The 18,836-nt window shown below is 44.3% G+C and overlaps 1 protein-coding gene across 1 annotated transcript in view; it reads left to right on the top strand.

The window, feature by feature from the left end:
• The window catches only part of PLA2R1 (phospholipase A2 receptor 1), a 1,061,792-nt gene that overhangs the window by 974,123 nt on the left and 68,833 nt on the right, over nucleotides 1-18,836 (top strand). Inside the window, exons 24-25 of the mRNA XM_069224206.1 lie at nucleotides 8,528-8,766; nucleotides 9,435-9,603. Of these exons, the coding sequence (XP_069080307.1) occupies nucleotides 8,528-8,766; nucleotides 9,435-9,603 (408 nt within the window). The remainder of the gene's footprint in view (nucleotides 1-8,527; nucleotides 8,767-9,434; nucleotides 9,604-18,836) is intronic.

Below are 18,836 nucleotides of genomic sequence, written 5' to 3'. Positions count from 1 at the left end.
TGGAGTTCAATACTTCGCATTATTTAACAGAGGACGTGAGCAGGTTTATAACCTTGGCACATCGCTGATTTGTACTGCTTCAACACAGGATTTGTTTAACAGGCATACAACTTTGGCACAACGCCGATGTGCACGGCATTAGTTGTTTGTTTTGCTTGTGTATACATCGTTAGGACTACAGTGCCACGCACATCGCTGATGTGCACAGCTTTAATTTTCGTTAGGTGGTTAAGTTTTATTGCATCCAATTTGTGATCTATGACATTCTACACATAATATTCTAGCTTTATTTCGTTAATACGTATTTTTACAACATGCAAAATGTTCCAGCACCTCAGTTTTTCCTGTCATCTCCTGGTGAGCCGCCTATCAAATGGGCCAAATGGAAAAAAGTACTTGAATGTTATGCAAAAGTATGAGGAACCTCTTTAAGTGCTGAAAGGAGAACTGCACTATTACTTCACTGTCTGGGCTCAGAAGGTCCACAAGTATTCGATCATCTACCGGATATTCCAGACAGTGACGCAATAGATCTTAATGAGTATGAAACTTGTATACACAAGTTGGATATTCACTATCTTCCCAAGGTGAGCACCATATTAGAGTGTTATTACTTTGGGAAGAGATGACAAAGAGAAGGTGAATCTATTGAGAATTATGTAACAGATCTCAGACGTCTTGCATCTTCGTGTAAATTTGGGTTGTTAACTGATGAAAGAATAAGAGATCAGTTCATGTTAGGATGCCACATTGAGAAAGTATGTGAGGAATTATGGCTCAGGGATGAACCTACTCTTGAAGAAGTGCTTGCCATTGCTAAGAAAATTTAACATTCTCTAAAATATGTTGATGTAATTAAGAATGCTACGTCCAACTAGGTTTGTGCTGTTTCCAAAGATACTAATACTTGTTCGGGTGTTAAGCAGAAGGATAACAAGGGGTCCGCAAGAGACAAGAGATGTTTCAGATGTGACAGATCAGGTAATTTTGCCAACGATAAAAACTGTCCCGCACTAAATGCTGTATGCACATATTGTAAGAAACAAGGTCATTTATTTTCGGTTTGTAAGATGAGGAAGTCTAAACAAACCGTCTGTGAGGTTCTTACTAAGGATAGTGAGAATTTGTACTCTGCGGATTTTGATTTTGGACAAATTGTTTTACAGGTAGGAACTGGGAACTGTGTTGGCCCTTTAGATTTAATTCAGGTTGAAGGCAAAAGAACCAAAGTTCTGTTTGATTCTGGTGTCAAGATCACTATTGTCTCTAATGACTTCTTCAATCTTCATTTGAAGAATACTGTTGAGTTGCTCAAACCTGACATTAAACCATGTGCCTATGGAGGCGAAGTGATACCATTACATGGATATTTCATAGGCTTAATTGAGTATAAGGATCGCTATACCTCTGGCAAAGTATACGTGTCAAAGAAGGGTGATAGTATTATAAGCTGGTGGCATCAAAGAGACCTAGGGGTTATTTTGGATCCCAATTGTGATAATCGGCACAAAATTAAAACATTTCTGGGTTCACTTCCGGTTTGTAGCAAGGTAAGGAGTGTTCCGGTAAACATAAGAGGGGAAATGCAGTGTGAGTTGAACAAACTCAGGAATCAAGGTGTAATTGAGGAGGTGGAGGGTACTTCTTGGTTGTCTCCTGTTGTTGCTGCTAGACAGCCTAATGGTTCTCTCAGACTATGCATTGATCTTAAACAGCTGAACAAATGTGTTGTGGTTGATAAATACCCTTTACCCAACATTACTCCATTACTCATGATGTTAGGTGATGCTAAGGTTTTCAGTACTATTGATCTAGCATCAGTCTATCACCAGATACAGCTTGATGAAAAGTCTATGGATCTCACTGCCTTCATCACGCTCTTTGGTACGTTCAGATATACCAGACTTCCTTTTGGACTAATGTCGTCTGCCTCTGTTTTTCAAAGGGTTATGGAAAAGGTTTTGCGAGCCTTCGAAGGGGTCTGTGTGTATCAGGATGACATTTTAGTGTATGGTAAGGACAGGGGTAAACATGATGCAAGAGTCAGGCAGGTTTTGAAGAGGTTGAGTGATCACAATTTGACTGTAAAGTTTGAGAAATGCAAATTTGGTACGAAAACCATTGACTACCTGCGCCAAACTATAACAGGTGATGGTGTCATTCCGAAAGCTGATCTGGTGAATACTATTCAAGACATGGTTCCTCCCACTACTAAAGAAGAGCTCACACATTTTCTGGGGATGGTGGAGTACTACCACAAATGTTTTAAGAACTTTGCTGAAGTTACATATAACATGAAGGGTCTTTTAAAATAGGGGGCAAACTTTCATGGAATGAGGAGTGTGGGAAGGAGTTTGAATAGATCAAGATTAGCTCTAGCCCCTAAACTTAAAAATGTTGATCCAAAGAAAAATTCTATCATTACCACTGATGTCAGCCTTAAAGGTCTTGGTGCGGTCTTACAGCAAAGTGGGTGTGGTCAGGATAATACTATTATGTTTTTTATCTAGAAGTCTCAAAGGTGCAGAATGCAGGTATTCTGGGATTGAAAGGGAAGCCCTTGCAGTATATTGGGCTATTAAAAAACTGAAAACTTTTTTGTGGGGTACCACGTTCATGGTTAAGACACAACAAACCTTTATGTGAAGTTTTCAATAAGAAGGGCATTGATTCCAGAATATCCAAATGGGTGATTGATTTACAAGAGTATAGCTTTGAAGTGAAATACATTCCTGGTGTGGAAAATGTAATTGCTGATACCTTATCTAGGTTAGTGGGGAAGGACAGAACTGATCATCCAGACAGTGATACCATTGAGGACTATACAAATTTTGTGTGTGAACTTGATTGTGAAATAATTTCGGAGGACAGATGGCGTGAAGACGTTAAGGGTGATTCTACATTGCAAAAGGTAATAGATCTAATATGTCATGGTTGGACACACAAGCATCAAGGGGGAGATCTGTGTAAGGACTTTTGGTTAGTCAAAGATCAGCTGGCAACCAGGGAAGGCTTGCTATTACATGGTACGAGACTGATCCCTCCGGTCAAATTATGGGAAGATTTGCTAAACATAGCCCATGAGTGTAATTTAGGCATCTCTAAAACGAAGGAGAGGCTGCGGTCCAGCTATTGGTGGCCAGGGATGGATACGCAAATTGAACGCCTGGTAAGAGAATGTATGCAATGTGCCGTGAGTGAGAAAAGCAGGAAGCCAAAAGTTCAACCGATGATGATAAGAAATCGTCCTGATAAACTGTGGAAAGACATTGCGTTAGACATTTAAGAGCCAACACATAGTGGTGGACAAAAAAGCTATGTTATAGTTGTGATAGATATGTATTCATGTTGGCCCGAGATTTGCTTTTCCAGAGGCGTTGAAACTGGACATGTCATAAAGTTTTTTAAAGATCTATTCATAAGGAAAGGTATTCCTGACACGTTGCTTACCGACAATGGGGTACATCTGATTTCCAAAGAAATGAAGACTTTTCCTGGGGTGTGTGATATAAAGCCCAAAACATTTGCTCTGTACCACTCAGAGTCCAATGGAATGATTGAGAGATTCAATAGGGCATTGAAAGAAACCTTGCCTTAGCTAAATGTGACGGTAGGAGTTGGCAGGATGAAGTCACCAAAAGAGTTGGAGTATACAGGTTTACACCTCATACAACCACAGGTATGTCTCCTTTTGAACTGTTTCGGGGGAGGCCCAATACTGTACTTGAACCATCTTGGGTTAACGCTTTTCTGGGGAACGACAATCGGACCAATAAAGATAACAAATGGAAAGAGAGAGAATATGCTAAAACAAGTAACAGCAAGCTATATTTTGATTGTAAACATTCTGTTAAGGTGACTAAGGTAAATGTAGGTAACCTTGTTATGATAAAACGTCCTGGTTTACAGTCTGGTGGTAACAGGTTGTCTAAACCAATGAGAGTCATCAAAGTTTTCAATAATGCCATCAGAACTGGTGATCATCGTGTGTGGAATCTTAATAGAGTGGTCGCGTATAAAGGGAGAGGTATACAAGACGCTGAGCTAAAGGACAAGATTAACTCGCGAAAGGAAGAAGACAACATTCCCATTGGTGTATCGCTAAGCAAGTCTGATAGAAAAATGCGAAGCCCTGCTTATCTAAAAGACTATGTTTATTTCATATGTTTAACCGGTTCTGTGCCCAGGACGTAATGGTTACGTCCTGAGGCACAGTGCTGCTGTGCCCAGGACGTAACTATTACGTCCTGGTCACAGAGCCCAGAGGGAGTGCTAGCGCTCCCTCTGTGGGGTTACCCCCCACCCCCCCAAGTCAGGGATGGAAGGGGAAGCCCTTCCACCCCCGACCCCATCACCCCCGTGACATCAGCGCGCGAGCTGAATGTCACAGATCCTCCCCCATCGCGCTGGAAGCTAATCGAAAGCTTTCGATCACGTGGGGGAGGCCCGGAGAGGCTTCAAAGGGAAGGAAATGTATTTCCTTCCCTTTGAAGTCTCTCCAAGCGTTTCAAAAGCCGGATTGCTTGCAATCCGGCTTTTGAAACGCCCACTAGACACCAGGGATTTATTTTTATTTTTTAATTGTCATAAGGAAGCGACCCCTTGGGCAAGGGTCTCTCCCAGGGGGTGCATTTTAGGCCGATGGGGGGCCCCCAGAGGGTCACCAGGGACTTTTTATTTCTTTTTTTTTTGTTTATGTTTTTGTTATAGGTGTGGGGAGCGACCCCTTAGGCAAGGGTCACTCCCCTAGGGGGCAAATTATATTTAGGCCATTTCTGCCCTCCTTGGGGGCAGATTGGCCTATTTTGATGAGGCCAATCTGCCCCCAAGGGGGACAGAAACCACTAGACACCAAGGAGTTTTTTTTTTTTACGTGAATTTCACGCAAGGGGAGCGACCCCTTAAGCAAGGGTCGCTCCCCTGGGGGGGGAATTATTTTAGGCCATTTCTGCCCCCCTGGGGGTAGATCAGCCTATTTCGATTAGGCTGATCTGCCTCCAAGGGGGGCAGAAACCACTAGGCACCAGGGATTTTTTGTTTTTTTTTGTTTTACAGATGGAGAGCGACCCATTTTGTGGTTTTTTTTTTGTTAGATTTTTTAGAGATGGGAAGCAACCCATTAGGCAAGGGTCGCTCCCCTGGGGGGCAAATTGTATTTAGACCATTTCTGCCCCCCTTGGGGGCAGATTGGCCGATTTAGGTCAATCTGCCCCCAAGGGGGCAGAAACCACTTGGCACCGGGGATTTTTTTTTTGGCGCGAATGTCACGCAGGGGTAGCGACCCCGTAGGCAAGGGTCGCTCCCGGGGAGGGGTTGGACGGGGCGGGGGGAATTTATTTTAGGCCATTTCTGCCCCCCCTGGGGGCAGATCGCCTATTGTTATTAGGTCGATCTGCCCCCAAGGGGGGCAGAAACCTCTAGACGCAAGGGCACATTTTTTTTTTGTGTTTTTTTTTTTGTTAGTTTGATTTTTTAGAGATGGGGAGCGACCCATTAGGCAAGGGTCGCTCCCCTGGGGGGTATATTGTATTTAGACCATTTCTGCCCCCCTTGGGGGCAGATTGGCCGATTTGAGGTCAATCTGTCCCCAAGGGGGCAGAAACCACTAGGCACCGGGGATTTTTTTTTTGGCGCCAATGTCACGCAGGGGGAGCGACCCTGTAGGCAAGGGTCGCTCCCGGGGGGGGTTAGGTGACAAATTTATTTTAGGCCATTTCTGCCCCCCCCCCCCGGGCCGGCTGAGCTTGAGGCCAAAATCCACAGGTAGGCACTGTTTTCCATGAAAAAATGTGATGTGTCCACATTGTGTTTTGGGCCATTTCCTGTCGCGGGCGCTATGTCTACCCACACAAGTGAGGTATCATTTTTATCGGGAGACTTGGGGGAACGCTGGGTGGAAGGAAATTTGTGGCTCCTCTCTGATTCCAGAACTTTCTGTCTCCGGAATGTGAGGAAAACGTGTTTTTTTAGCCAAATTTTGAGGTTTGCAAAGGATTCTGGGTAACAGAACCTGGTCAGAGCCCCACATGTCACCCCATCTTGGATTTCCCTAGGTCTCTAGTTTTCAATAATGCACAGGTTTGGTAGGTTTCCCTAGGTGCCGGCTGAGCTAGAGGCCAAAACCTACAGGTAGGCACTTTGCCAAAAACACCTCTGTTTTCTTTAAAAAAAATTGATGTGTCCACGTTGCTTTTTGGGGCATTTCCTGTCGCGGGCGCTAGGCCTACCCACACAAGTGAGGTATCATTTTTATCAGGAGACTTGGGGGAACGCTGGGTGGAAGGAAATTTGTGGCTCCTCTCTGATTCCAGAACTTTCTGTCACCAACCTGTGAGGAAAACTTGTTTTTTTAGCCAAATTTTGAGGTTTGCAAAGGATTCTGGGTAACAGAACCTGGCCAGAGCCCCACATGTCACCCCATCTTGGATTCCCCTAGGTCTCTAGTTTTAAAAAATGCACAGGTTTGGTAGGTTTCCCTAGGTGCCGGCTGAGCTAGAGGCTAAAATCTACAGGTAGGCACTTTGCAAAAAACACCTCTGTTTTCTTTAAAAAACATGTGATGTGTCCACGTTGCGTTTTGGGGCGTTTCCTGTCGCGGGCGCTAGGCCTACCCACACAAGTGAGGTATAATTTTTATCGGGAGACTTGGGGGAACATATATTAGCAAAACAAGTGTTATTGCCCCTTGTCTTTCTCTACATTTTTTCCTTCCAAATATAAGAGAGTGTGTAAAAAAGACATCTATTTGAGAAATGCCTTGTAATTCACATGCTAGTATGGTCACCCCGGAGTTCAGAGATGTGCAAATAACCACTGCTCCTCAACACCTTATCTTGTGCCCTTTTTGGAAATACAAAGGTTTTCTTGATAGCTATTTTTCACTCTTTATATTTCAGCTAATGAATTGCTGTATACCCGGTATAGAATGAAAACGCACTGCAGGGTGCAGCTCATTTATTGGCTCTGCGTACCTAGGGTTCTTGATGAACCTACAAGCCCTATATATCCTCACAACCAGAGGAGTCCAGCAGACGTAACGGTATATTGCTTTCGAAAATCTGACATTGCAGGAAAAAGTAACAGAGTAAAACGTAGAGAAAAATTGATGTTTTTTTCACCTCAATTTCAATATTTTTCTTTTTCAGTTGTTATTTTCTGTAGGAAACCCTTGTAGGATCTACACAAATGACCCCTTGCTGAATTCTGAATTTTGTCTACTTTTCAGAAATGTTTAGGTTTCTGGGATCCAGCATTGGTTTCCCACCCATTTCTGTCACTGACTGGAAGGAGGCTGAAAGCACAAAAAAATGTAAAAATGGGGTATGTCCCAGTAAAATGCCAAATTTGTGTTGAAAAATTGGGTTTTCTGATTCAAGTCTGCCTGTTCCTGAAAGCTGGGAAGCTGGTGATTTCAGCACCGCAAACCCTTTGTTGATGCCATTTTCAGGGAAAAAACCACAAGCCTTCTTCTGCAGCCATTTTTCCAATTTTTAAAAAAAAAACGAAATTTTCACTGTATTTTGGCTAATTTCTTGGCCTCCTTCAGGGGAACCCACAAAGTCTGGGTACCTCTGGAATCCCTAGGATGTTGGAAAAAAAGGACGCAAATTTGGCTTGGCTAGCTTATGTGGACAAAAAGTTATGAGGGCCTTAACACGAACTGCCCCAAATAGCTAAAAAAAGGCTCGGCACAGGAGGGGGAAAAGGCCTGGCAGCGAAGGGGTTAATTCATATGGTGTTCTCCAAGTACTTCTAATTGAAGTGCAGGATTCAGATTTTCTTTCTCTGAAAGTTATTATTATTGTTATTAATATTTTATTTATTTTTTCAGTTGTCATTTGTACATACGTTCTTTTTGTGATCCTAGATTCTTGTACAGCAATGTGTTACTCCCTCAGTCATGCATCTTTTTCTGTATATAAAGGAGGGGGGTGTAGTATTCCTTTCTGATGTCATCTCTGACATCAGAGTGGAATGAGAACGGTGACGTGGGGAAGAATGATGAGGCACCGTAGAGGAGAGTCGGATTAACTTTTCTTTCTTCTTGGATGGTTGAGCCTTTGTAACCTTTCCAAAGGTTATACACTTCTTTTGGATGAAGTGCACTTTCTTTCACAGTGGTTAGCTCTGTATTTTTCTGGGCTGTGCTGTCTGCAACTTGGAGAAATTCGAAGTTAAATGTATGCGCAGCTTACAAAGTGCAATTGCTTAAAAACAGACGCACAAATGTTCCCTATGCAAGTGCACACGTTCATGATACGACAACTGATTGTGATGGTTGAGATTTACTACAGCGTTCTCTTAATCCAAAAAATGTGATGATCTGTACAAAATAAGAAGGTTTGATGATGCCCGATAATGCTTACTTATAATCTTAAATGTTATGTACTATTAGGTTGCATTGATTTTTTTTACATGAAAACGTGATCCGATTGAATACTTATGTCCCTCTTTTTCCTAAAAGAAGTATTAAAGTTACAATAATATAAAATAATGCTGATGAGCACTGATTTTGTTTCAATAACAGACATTTCAAAACGTACAGTTCCTGAATCAGATATGTATCCACTACCAGACGTATTAGAATATGGGAAAAGAACGTACAGAATACTTCGTGGAAATATGTCTTGGACGGAGGCTATGGACATTTGTCTGGAGAATGGAGCCCAGCTTGTCAGCATTGCCGACCAGTACTGTCAAGCCTTCCTCGCCGTCATCGTAAATCGAATAGGATATCGCCATTGGATTGGGCTCTCAACCACAGAGGTATGTAGATATTGTGGATTTTAGATCTATTAAAGTGCACCGTACAGAAAAAAAAGAGCTCATTTCTAAATTACCAATACTTGTTTGTCTGATATGTCATTAATAAATATTTAGAAACACTCATGGCCTCACTATGAGTGCCACAGAGTTCACGATGGGGATGCAAACAGAGTTAATGGCACCATCAGAACTTTAAAAGTCTGCGGAAACACCACATGCATGTCATGCAGCCAAAATCTTCGGGGGAAACTGCGGGCAAATGAGAATGAGGCATTACCGAGGGAAACTGACGAAAAATTACAGATCTTCTCAAGTAATTAGTGTAGTTATTATGAGTCGCTGAGTTCAACCTTTAATCCCTGTCAATTACCCCCTGTATCATTAACTGCAAGGATGCAGAATTAACACCCTTGCACGATTGCACTCGTAATGAGACCTTCCTTGCCTTAAAAAGACCCACCACACGTTGATGACCAATTGTCACGTCTAGCAAAGTGCAATTCAGCAGGATTAAATCCACATGGATGTTTAAGTCGTGCTGTGGACTTTAAAGATTAATTGCTCGTTGTGCATGGAAGATAGATTGTTTAAAATATTTGAAAGGTGTTATGATTTGGTCTAATTAGAGCATAAATGTGACTCACGATATGTTAAAATTCCCAATACAGGAGGATTCTGACTTTGAGTGGACAGATGGCACAAGGTCTTTATTAACATCTTGGAGGGATGAGGGCTCCCAATTTCTTGGTGAATGTGCCTACATCGATACCGATGGAGACTGGAGCACTGAGGACTGTGAAACTATTTTACAGGGAGCTGTATGCCACGTGCCCATTGGTAGGTTAATGCAAGCTTAGCAGGTGTGGCCAATTCAATATTTCTCACAATTCGCACATTTAAAAATATCCAAGCTCTAAACATTGGATCCGCATACCAGCAAACCTTATTTTCTAAATTAAAGTTCTAACTGATTGATAATGAAATACACATCTCATGCTCGCATGTTACAACTTAGAAATAGGGCCTTGTTATTCATGTCAGAAAATCATTCCATAATTGTTATCAATGTTTGTAGGACAGCTCAGAGATTGTATTCCTTTCTTGTGTGAGTGATATAGCTCCTAAGCACTGCATAGCATTCTTTTATCATCTAAGACTACTCAAATCTTTCTTTCTCTCAAGGAAGGTTGCCGGGTATTGTCGTTTTCTTGTCATAGCTGTTAGACAGTGACGCAGGCCTATTACTGCTCTCTTTTGTAAAGCATGAGTCCTGATTAACTACTGCTCCCTGAGGCTGTCATGCTTGAAGTTTGAAGACATTTTGTATTAATGTGTTTGAAACACATGGGTGTAACTATTTCCAAAAGACTGTCTTTGCGAGGCACTCCCATTGGCAGTGAACCAAGGTTCCTCTTTCATTGTAGATTTGCTCTTTTATTCCAAGAAACGACAATGAGTAATTGTTTTATAAGTAATGTGAAATTAAATGCAGTCCTTAGCTTCCTAATACAATGCAAATAATAAAATCACTACAAAGAGACAAATGAAATGTTTAGATACAAGAGGAGCAATAAAAGGAGCCTTGGAGTGAGATAGTGTAGAGATGTATGTGTATCTGGAAGGCGCAAACCTAGCTTAAAGGAGGTGGAGCACTGTTTAAGGGCAAAACCAAGCATGCAGTCAATAAGTGATAGGAGCTGGTTATGGGACCGGAAGTAGACTGTTACTGCATTGTGCTGCAATCTACCGGCCTTACCAATGACCTTCCTATTTTTTTCATTTAGATGGGAAAGAAACTTGGGAGACTACCTAGTGCATGCTGCCATACAAAACACAAAGGGCCTCATTACAAGTCTGGCAGTCTTGAGACCGCCAGGCTCGCGGTGGCAGTCGGGCCACTGCACTCCAGGAGGTTCGACCACCAGTGGACCAGGGGACGGCCGTTCCCGCCAGGAACAATGGTTCCCGGTGGGCTGATGAGTTGTGCTCAGCCAAGGTGGCACTGAGTTCAGCACTGTAGGAAAGTATCATCTTGCCTGGCATGTTACCCCCATATTTCACTGTATATATGTTGTTTTAGTCTATGTGTCACTGGGACCCTGCCAGGCAGGGCCCCAGTGCTCATAAGTATGTGCCCTGTCTGTGTTCCCTGTGTGATGCCTAACTGTCTCGCTGAGGCTCTGCTAACCAGAACCTCAGTGGTTATGCTCTCTCTGCTTTCCAAATTTGTCACTAACAGGCTAGTGACTAAATTTACCAATTCACATTGGCATACTGGTACACCCATCTAATTCCCTAGTATATGGTACTGAGGTACCCAGGGTATTGGGGTTCCAGGAGATCCCTAAGGGCTGCAGCATTTCTTTTGCCACCCATAGGGAGCTCTGATAATTCTTACACAGGCCTGCCAGTGCAGCCTGCGTGAAATAACGTCCACGTTATTTCACAGCCATTTACCACTGCACTTAAGTAACTTATAAGTCACCTATATGTCTAACCGTCACCTGGTGAAGGTTGGGTGCAAAGTTACTTAGTGTGTGGGCACCCTGGCACTAGCCAAGGTGCCCCCACATCGTTCAGGGCAAATTCCCCGGACTTTGTGAGTGCGGGGACACCATTATACGCGTGCAGTGTACATAGGTCACTACCTACAGTACTATGTACAGCGTCACAATGGTAACTCCGAACATGGCCATGGATCATGATCCCCCGGGTCTCTAGCATAGTACCCGGGTACTGCCAAACTGCCTTTCCGGGGTCTCCACTGCAGCTGCTGCTGCTGCCAACCCCTCAGACAGGTTTCTGCCCTCCTGGGGTCCAGGCAGCCCTGGCCCAGGAAGGCAGACCAAAGGATTTCCTCTGAGAGAGGGTGTAACACCCTCTCCCTTTGGAAATAGGTGTCAGGGCTGGGGAGGAGTAGCCTCCCCCAGCCTCTGGAAATGCTTTGATGGGCACAGATGGTGCCCATCTCTGCATAAGCCAGTCTACACCGGTTTAGGGATCCCCCAGCCCTGCTCTGGCGTGAAACTGGACAAAGGAAAGGGGAGTGACCACTCCCCTGACCTGCACCTCCCCTGGGAGGTGCCCAGAGCTCCTCTAGTGTGTCCCAGACCTCTGCCATCTGGGAAACAGAGATGTTTGTGGCACACTGGACTGCTCTGAGTGGCCAGTGCCAGCAGGTGATGTCAGAGGCTCCTTCTGATAGGCTCTTATCTCTCTTGGTAGCCAATCCTCCTTTCTGGCTATTTAGGGTCTCTGCTTTGGGGAATTCTTTAGATAACGAATGCAAGAGCTCATCAGAGTTCCTCTGCATCTCCCTCTTCACCTTCTACCAAAGGATCGACAGCTGACTGCTCAGGACGCCTGCAAAACTGCAACAAAGTAGCAAGAAGACTACTAGCAACCTTGTATCGCCTCATCCTGCCGGCTTTCTCGACTGTTTCCAGGTGGTGCATGCTCTGGGGGTAGCCTGCCTCCTCCCTGTACCAGGAGCTCTGAAGAAATCTCCCGTGGGTCGACAGAATCTTCCCCCTGCAACTGCAGGCACCAAAAGACTGCATCACTGGTCCTCTGGGTCCCCTCTCAGCTCGACGAACATGGTGCCTGGAACTCAGCAACCTCGTCCAAGTGACTCCAACAGTCCAGTAACTTTTCAGTCCAAGTTTGGTGGAGGTAAGTCCTTGCCTCCCCACACTAGACTGCATTGCTGGGTACGGCGTGATTTGCAGCTGCTCTGGCTCCTGTGCACTCTTCCAGGATTTCCTTCATGCACAGCCAAGCCTGGGTCCCTGAGACTCCTTTCTGCAGTGCACAACCTTCTGAATCGTCCTCCGGCGTCGTGGGACTCCCTTTTGTGACTTTGGGTGGACTCCGGTTCACTTTTCTTCCAAGTGCCTGTTCAGGTACTTCTGCAGGTCCTTCCTTCTTCTGTGAGAGCTCCCTGAGTTGCTGGCGCCCCCTCTGTCTCCTCCTCCAAGTGGCGACATCCTGGTCCCTCCTGGGCCACAGCAGCATCCAAAAATGTTTACTGCAACCCTTGCAGCTAGCAAGGCTTGTTTGCGGTCCTTCTGCATGGGAACACCTCTGCAAGCTTCATCGCGACGTGGGACATCCGTCTTCCAAAGAAGAAGCCCCTAGCTTGCTCCTTTCTTGCAGAACTCCAAGCTTCTTGCAGCCGGTGGCAGCTTCCTTGCACCTTCAGCTGGCATTTCCTAGGCTCCTGCCCACTCTCGACAGTGTCGCGACCATTGGACTTGGTCCCCTTGTCTTACAGGTACTCAGGTCCGGAAATCCACTGTTGTTGCATTGCTGGTGTTTATTCTTCCTGCAGAATCCCCCTATCACGACTTCTGTGCTCCTGGGGGTAGTAGGTGCACTTTACACCTACCTTTCAGGGTCTTGTGGTGGGCTATCTTTCTAACCCTCACTGTTTTCTTACAGTCTCAGCGACCCTCTACAAGCTCACATAGGTTTGGGGTCCATTCTTCGTTCTTTTTCCACTTTTTGAGTATATGGTTTGTGTCACCCCATACCTATGTGCTCCTATTGCAATCTATTGTAATTCTACACTGTTTGCATTACTTTTCTTGCTATTACTTACCTAATTTTGGTTTGTGTGCAAATATCTTGTGTATATAACTTATCCTCATACTGAGGGTACTCACTGAGATACTTTTGGCATATTGTCATAAAAACAAAGTACCTTTATTTTTAGTACTTCTGTGTATTGTGTTTTCTTATGATATTGTGCATATGACACCAGTGGTATAGTAGGAGCTTTACAAGTCTCCTAGTTCAGCCTAAGCTGCTTTGCCATAGCTACCTTCTATCAGCCTAAGCTGCTAGAAACACCTCTTCTACACTAATAAGGGATAACTGGACCTGGCACAAGGTGTAAGTACCTCTGGTCCCCACTACAAGCCAGGCCAGCCTCCTACAAGCACCACCGCGCTGATCAGGAGTCCAGTGTCTGCGAGTCTTTTCATGGCGGGGATCCCCATGGCGGCCACAGAAGAGCCCCCACATTGCACATGACCATGTCATGGGCAGTGCAGGGGCCTCCCTGCCCAGCACCCTCTGCTACAGCAGACAGTGCGCATTCAGAGGGTGCTGGGGGCCCCCTCTGTGCGATGACATTGGCTCCGGCTCCATGAGGAACCGAGGCCAATACCGCTGCACGGTTTCCACTGGGCTGCCTGGAGGAAACCTAGGATTTCAGAGGTTTCCACTGGTCAGCCCAATTGAAACCTTGTAATAGGGCTGGGGGGAAGACCGCCAGCTCCGCAATGATCCCCTCTCCACGGGTCTGGCAGTCCAGGTTTTGGACCACCAGACTCATAATGAGGCCCAAAGTCTTCAGATATCACAGATTTTTGGAGTCCTGACAAGGTTGCCGAACATTTCTGCAGTGGCGATTGCAAAATGTGTCAATTCACTGTGAACTAGCAAGGAATTTATTCATGTCCAGGTCAACCACATACTAAGAAATTTTTCAAATTGCAATTCTAATAAGGTAATTTATGTGATATGGTGCCTTTGCAATTGTATTTAAATATGATAAACAACACAGAAAGTTAAAACTAAACTTTGTCAACACCACAGCTGAATTAAATAGAAAAATATGTCTGCCTCTCTTGTGGGCCACATTTTTACAAAATATAGTTAACACTCAGAAAATGGTGCTAAGTGGCAAGCTGTTCAATTGGTGACCAAACCTGTACACAGCAGTGGTTCACAATTTTTTCTTAGCAAAGCTGAATGCCATTGGATACTTAAAAGTGATAGGGCCACCAACCATTTGACTGCACTACAGGGATGTAACAATATAATTTGTTCAAACCTATACCACTATGACTCCATATGAATCAGTTTATTATGCTGTAAATAAGACAAAGAGATGCTGTGTTGTTATGGGTTATAGTATCTCCCTTGGATGGATACAATGTTATTGACTCTGTTTCTATGAGGTTATCATTGAACACCAGTTGAACACAGAGACACACAATTGTTTCATTACCCAGTTAGTAGTCATTGCTAATGAATGTTCTGGAGGTTTATTTTATCTGAGTTTTATGCCTAAATGTTATGAGTATTTTATAATCCAGTCTCATGATGGTAGACTGTACTTAAACCCCTTTGGGGCATATTTACAAGACTGTAGAGCCACCAGAGTGTCCGGTGGCGCTGTGCAGTGCGCCATATTTACAAGGCAGCGCTAAGCCACTTTTGTGCAAAATGTGCAAAAACAACAGATGATGCACGGAATGTAGAACAAATCTAACATTCACCCCCAGTCACAGATCTGGGTTTAATCCATCAGTTTTTTTTTCCTTGCTATGCCATTGCAGTTTGGACCCAGTCATGTGAAAATCATTCTTGACCCTGTTTCCCATGGGAACAGTCCAGCCCAAACTGCCAGGCCAAGTCCTCCTTGGACCAGAAACAAGCATCCTGGGACCGGTTTCAGGGTATCACCCTTCATCAGCCAGGTTAGCTTGAATCTGGTGGCATAGCAAGCATGGGACGCACGTCTGGGCATACCCTTCCCACCTGGGGCAACAAGTGAAAAAACAACAGATGAATGACGGAATATAGAACAAATCAAACATTCACCACCAGTCACAGATCTGGGTCTAATCCATCGTTTTTTTTCCTTGCCATGCCATTCCAGTTTGGACCCAGTCATATGCACATCAGTCTTGACCCTGTTCCCCATTGGAACAGTCCAGCCCTAACTGCCAGGCCAAGTCCTCCCTGGACCAGAAACAAGCACCCTGGGACCGGTTTCAGGGTATCACCCTTCATCAGCCAGTCTAGCTTGAATCTGGTGCAAAAAGAACAGATGATGGACAGAACACAGGACAATGCAGACAGTCACCCCCAGTCACAAAAATCTGGGTTTAATCCATCGTTTTTTTGCTCACCAAGCCACCCCAATTTAGACCCAGCCATATGCAAATCAGTCTTGACCCTGTTCCCCAGGGGAACAGTCCAACCCTAACTGCCAAGCCAGGTCCTCCCTGGACAGGAAATAAGCATCCTAGGACTGGTTTCAGGGTATCACCCATCATCAGCCAGGCTAGCTTGAATCCAGTGGCGCAGTGAGCACAGTACCCACGTCTAGACAAACGCTTCCCACTTGGGGCGACAAACACAAAAAGAACAGATGATGGACGGAATGCTGAACAATGCAGACATTCACGCCCAGTCACAAAGATCTGGGTTTAATCCATTGTTTTTTTGCTCACCCTGCCACCCCAGTTTGGACCCATCCATATGCAAATCAGTCTTGACCCTGTTCCCCATGGGTACAGTCCAGCCCGAACTGCCAAGCCAGGTCCTCCCTGGACCAAAAACAAGCATCCTAGCACCAGTCTCAGGGTATCACCCTTCATCAGCCAGGGTATCTTGAATCCAGCGGCGCAGTGGGCACGGGACCCACGTCTGGGCATACCCTTCCCACTTGGGGCGACAAATTCAAAAAGATCAGATGATGGACGGAATGCTGAACAATGCAGGCATTCACCCCCAGTCACAAAGATCTGGGTTTGATCCATTGTTTTTTTCCTCACCACGCCACCCCAGTTAGGACCCAGCCATATGCAAATCAGTCTTGACCCTGTTCCCAATGGGAACAGTCCAGCCTGAACTGCCAAGCCAGGTCCTCCCTGGACCAGAAATAAGCATGCTAGGACCGGTTTCAGGGTATCATCCTTCATCAGCCAGGCTAGTTTGAGTCCAGTGGCGCAGTGAGCACGGGACCCACATCTGGGCATACCCTTCCCACTTGGGGCAACAAACACAAAATGAACAGATGATGGACGGAATGCTGAACAATGCAGACATTCACCCGCAGTCACAAAGATCTGGGTTTAATCCATCGTTTTTTGCTCACCACACCACCCCAGTTTGGACCCAGCCATGTGCAAATCAGTCTTGACACTGTTCCCATGCGACCAGTCCAGCCCAAACTGCAAAGCCAGGTCCTCCTTGGACCAGAAACAAACATCCTGTGACTGGTTTCAGGATATCACCCTTCATCAGCCTGGCTAGCCTGAATCCAGCGGCATAGTGAGCCCGGCACCCACGTCTTGGCATACCCTTCCCACTTAGGGAAACAAATGTAACAACAACAGATGATGGACGGAATGCAGAACAAATCATTCACCCCCAGTCACAGATCTGGGTTTAATCTATCAGTTTTTTTGCTTGCCATGCCATTCCAGTTTGGACCCAGTCATATGCAAATCAGTCTTGACTCAGTTCCCCATGGGAACAGTCCAGCATTCTGCAGCACACATAGAAAGAGCAATGATTGTTTATGGGCAGGAAGGTGTTCCATAAACAATCATTCTCCTTCGACGCAGACACCCGTGCACTATGGTGCAAGGATGCCTGAGTTGGTACTGGCAACTGAATTTAGCACCAGAGCTAGGGGAAACACAGAGGTGCGCTGTATTTGTGTAAATAAGGTGCATCCCTGTGTTTCAAAAGTGATGCAGCGCAGTGCTGCCAATTTTGGCACAGCGCTACGCTGTGTCACTTCTGAGAAAATATGCCCCTTTGTTTTTTATTTTAACACCAAGTGACTATGGATACAATATTTTGCCTTACAATGTCCACCAACACTACTTTTCCTATATCATAGACCTATGTAGGTTTCTAAAAATACATGTAGCACTCTTAATTCAGTTTGGAACATCGTGGACTTTCCGACCTGTATCCTCTCAGCTGCCCGTTTATCTCTATTTAACAACGAAGTTGTAAAAAAAACTATGACTAGATCAATGTGTGAATTAGAAAGTTTCGTGTTAATTGCTATGTTCTTTTATTTATTACTTTCAATGAAATGCATATTGTATCACAAAAATCTGAAACTCCTCCATTCATTTCAACTTGTCTACACAATTTCAAGTCACCTCCATCCTCGTTCACGGCTTCCTCGCATCTTGATCTTGCTCTCTTGACATGCGGTAGCGGTTTCAGATAATTATGTATCTCGTCCTGAGAGCGTTCTATCGGCAGCACACCAACTTTGGCGGAGCCTTCCTTCATGGATTAACAACGATTTTCATAGACTCTACCAAGGACAAAGATAGAAATAGAAAATGTCACCTAATTTTAAATATATCTTAAAAGGAGCCTGCGAAGGCCTTGTTTGGATGCTTTCCTGCGAATATTCAGAACACAGCGTGAGTAAATTGTGCTTTCACACTTAATTTCTTACTGAATTTGGCCATCCATCCATACTTGCTGTATCTGATTATTTCTTGTACAAATAAGATGAGGTATAGGAAATTGTTAATTTTCTTTTAGATCTTGATTGAGTTCAAATTGTGCGTGGTTAAATATTTTATTGAGTTGTTCTTTTGCTACCTCAAGATTAAAACCCTCTGGTTATTAGGACCTTCTGTGCCTATCACTTGTTAGTCAATCCAATAGCAATGAAAGAGATCCCAAAGAAAAGTCAAAGTTTCTTATGTTTAGTCATACTTCCCAAAAGTAAATAATCAAAAGAGCTCATAGTGAACCCCTCAGGCAACATCCATTGCTGCCGAGGACAGTCCCTACGTTGAAGCATGTCATGCAGATTGGGGAGGGATAATGCTACTTTCTGGATTTCATATGCCTAAGGGTCTCCCACTCCTTCTCTGGGCTGCAGTAGGATGTTTGAAGTGTAGTGCTGCTTATATAAACCCATTTTTGACATATGCACAAGAGTTGCCCCTTAATGGCCTTCCTGTGCAGGTCTGTGCGCTCACTATAAAAGATGGAGAAACAGCTTTTACAACGACGGCTGAACACTGCATGCCTTTACCACGCAGGCTTTACCACGCATGCGCCTTTACCACACATGGCTTTAACAAACAGGATTTCACAACAAATATTTTCATTGTAAAGGCATGAATGGTAAAGGCATATCCATGGTAAAAGTTTTACAGGTAAATTTATTTAGCAGGTAAGTAGTAAGTATTTTATATAAATAAATAAATATATATATATATATATATATATATATATACACATATATATATATATATATATATATATATATATATATATATATATAT

The sequence above is a fragment of the Pleurodeles waltl genome, chromosome 3_1, assembly GCF_031143425.1.
Source record: "Pleurodeles waltl isolate 20211129_DDA chromosome 3_1, aPleWal1.hap1.20221129, whole genome shotgun sequence".
NCBI classification, from domain to species: domain Eukaryota; kingdom Metazoa; phylum Chordata; class Amphibia; order Caudata; family Salamandridae; genus Pleurodeles; species Pleurodeles waltl.
The sequence above is the reverse complement of the archived record's forward strand: the minus strand, read 5'-3'. Positions and strand labels throughout refer to the sequence as shown.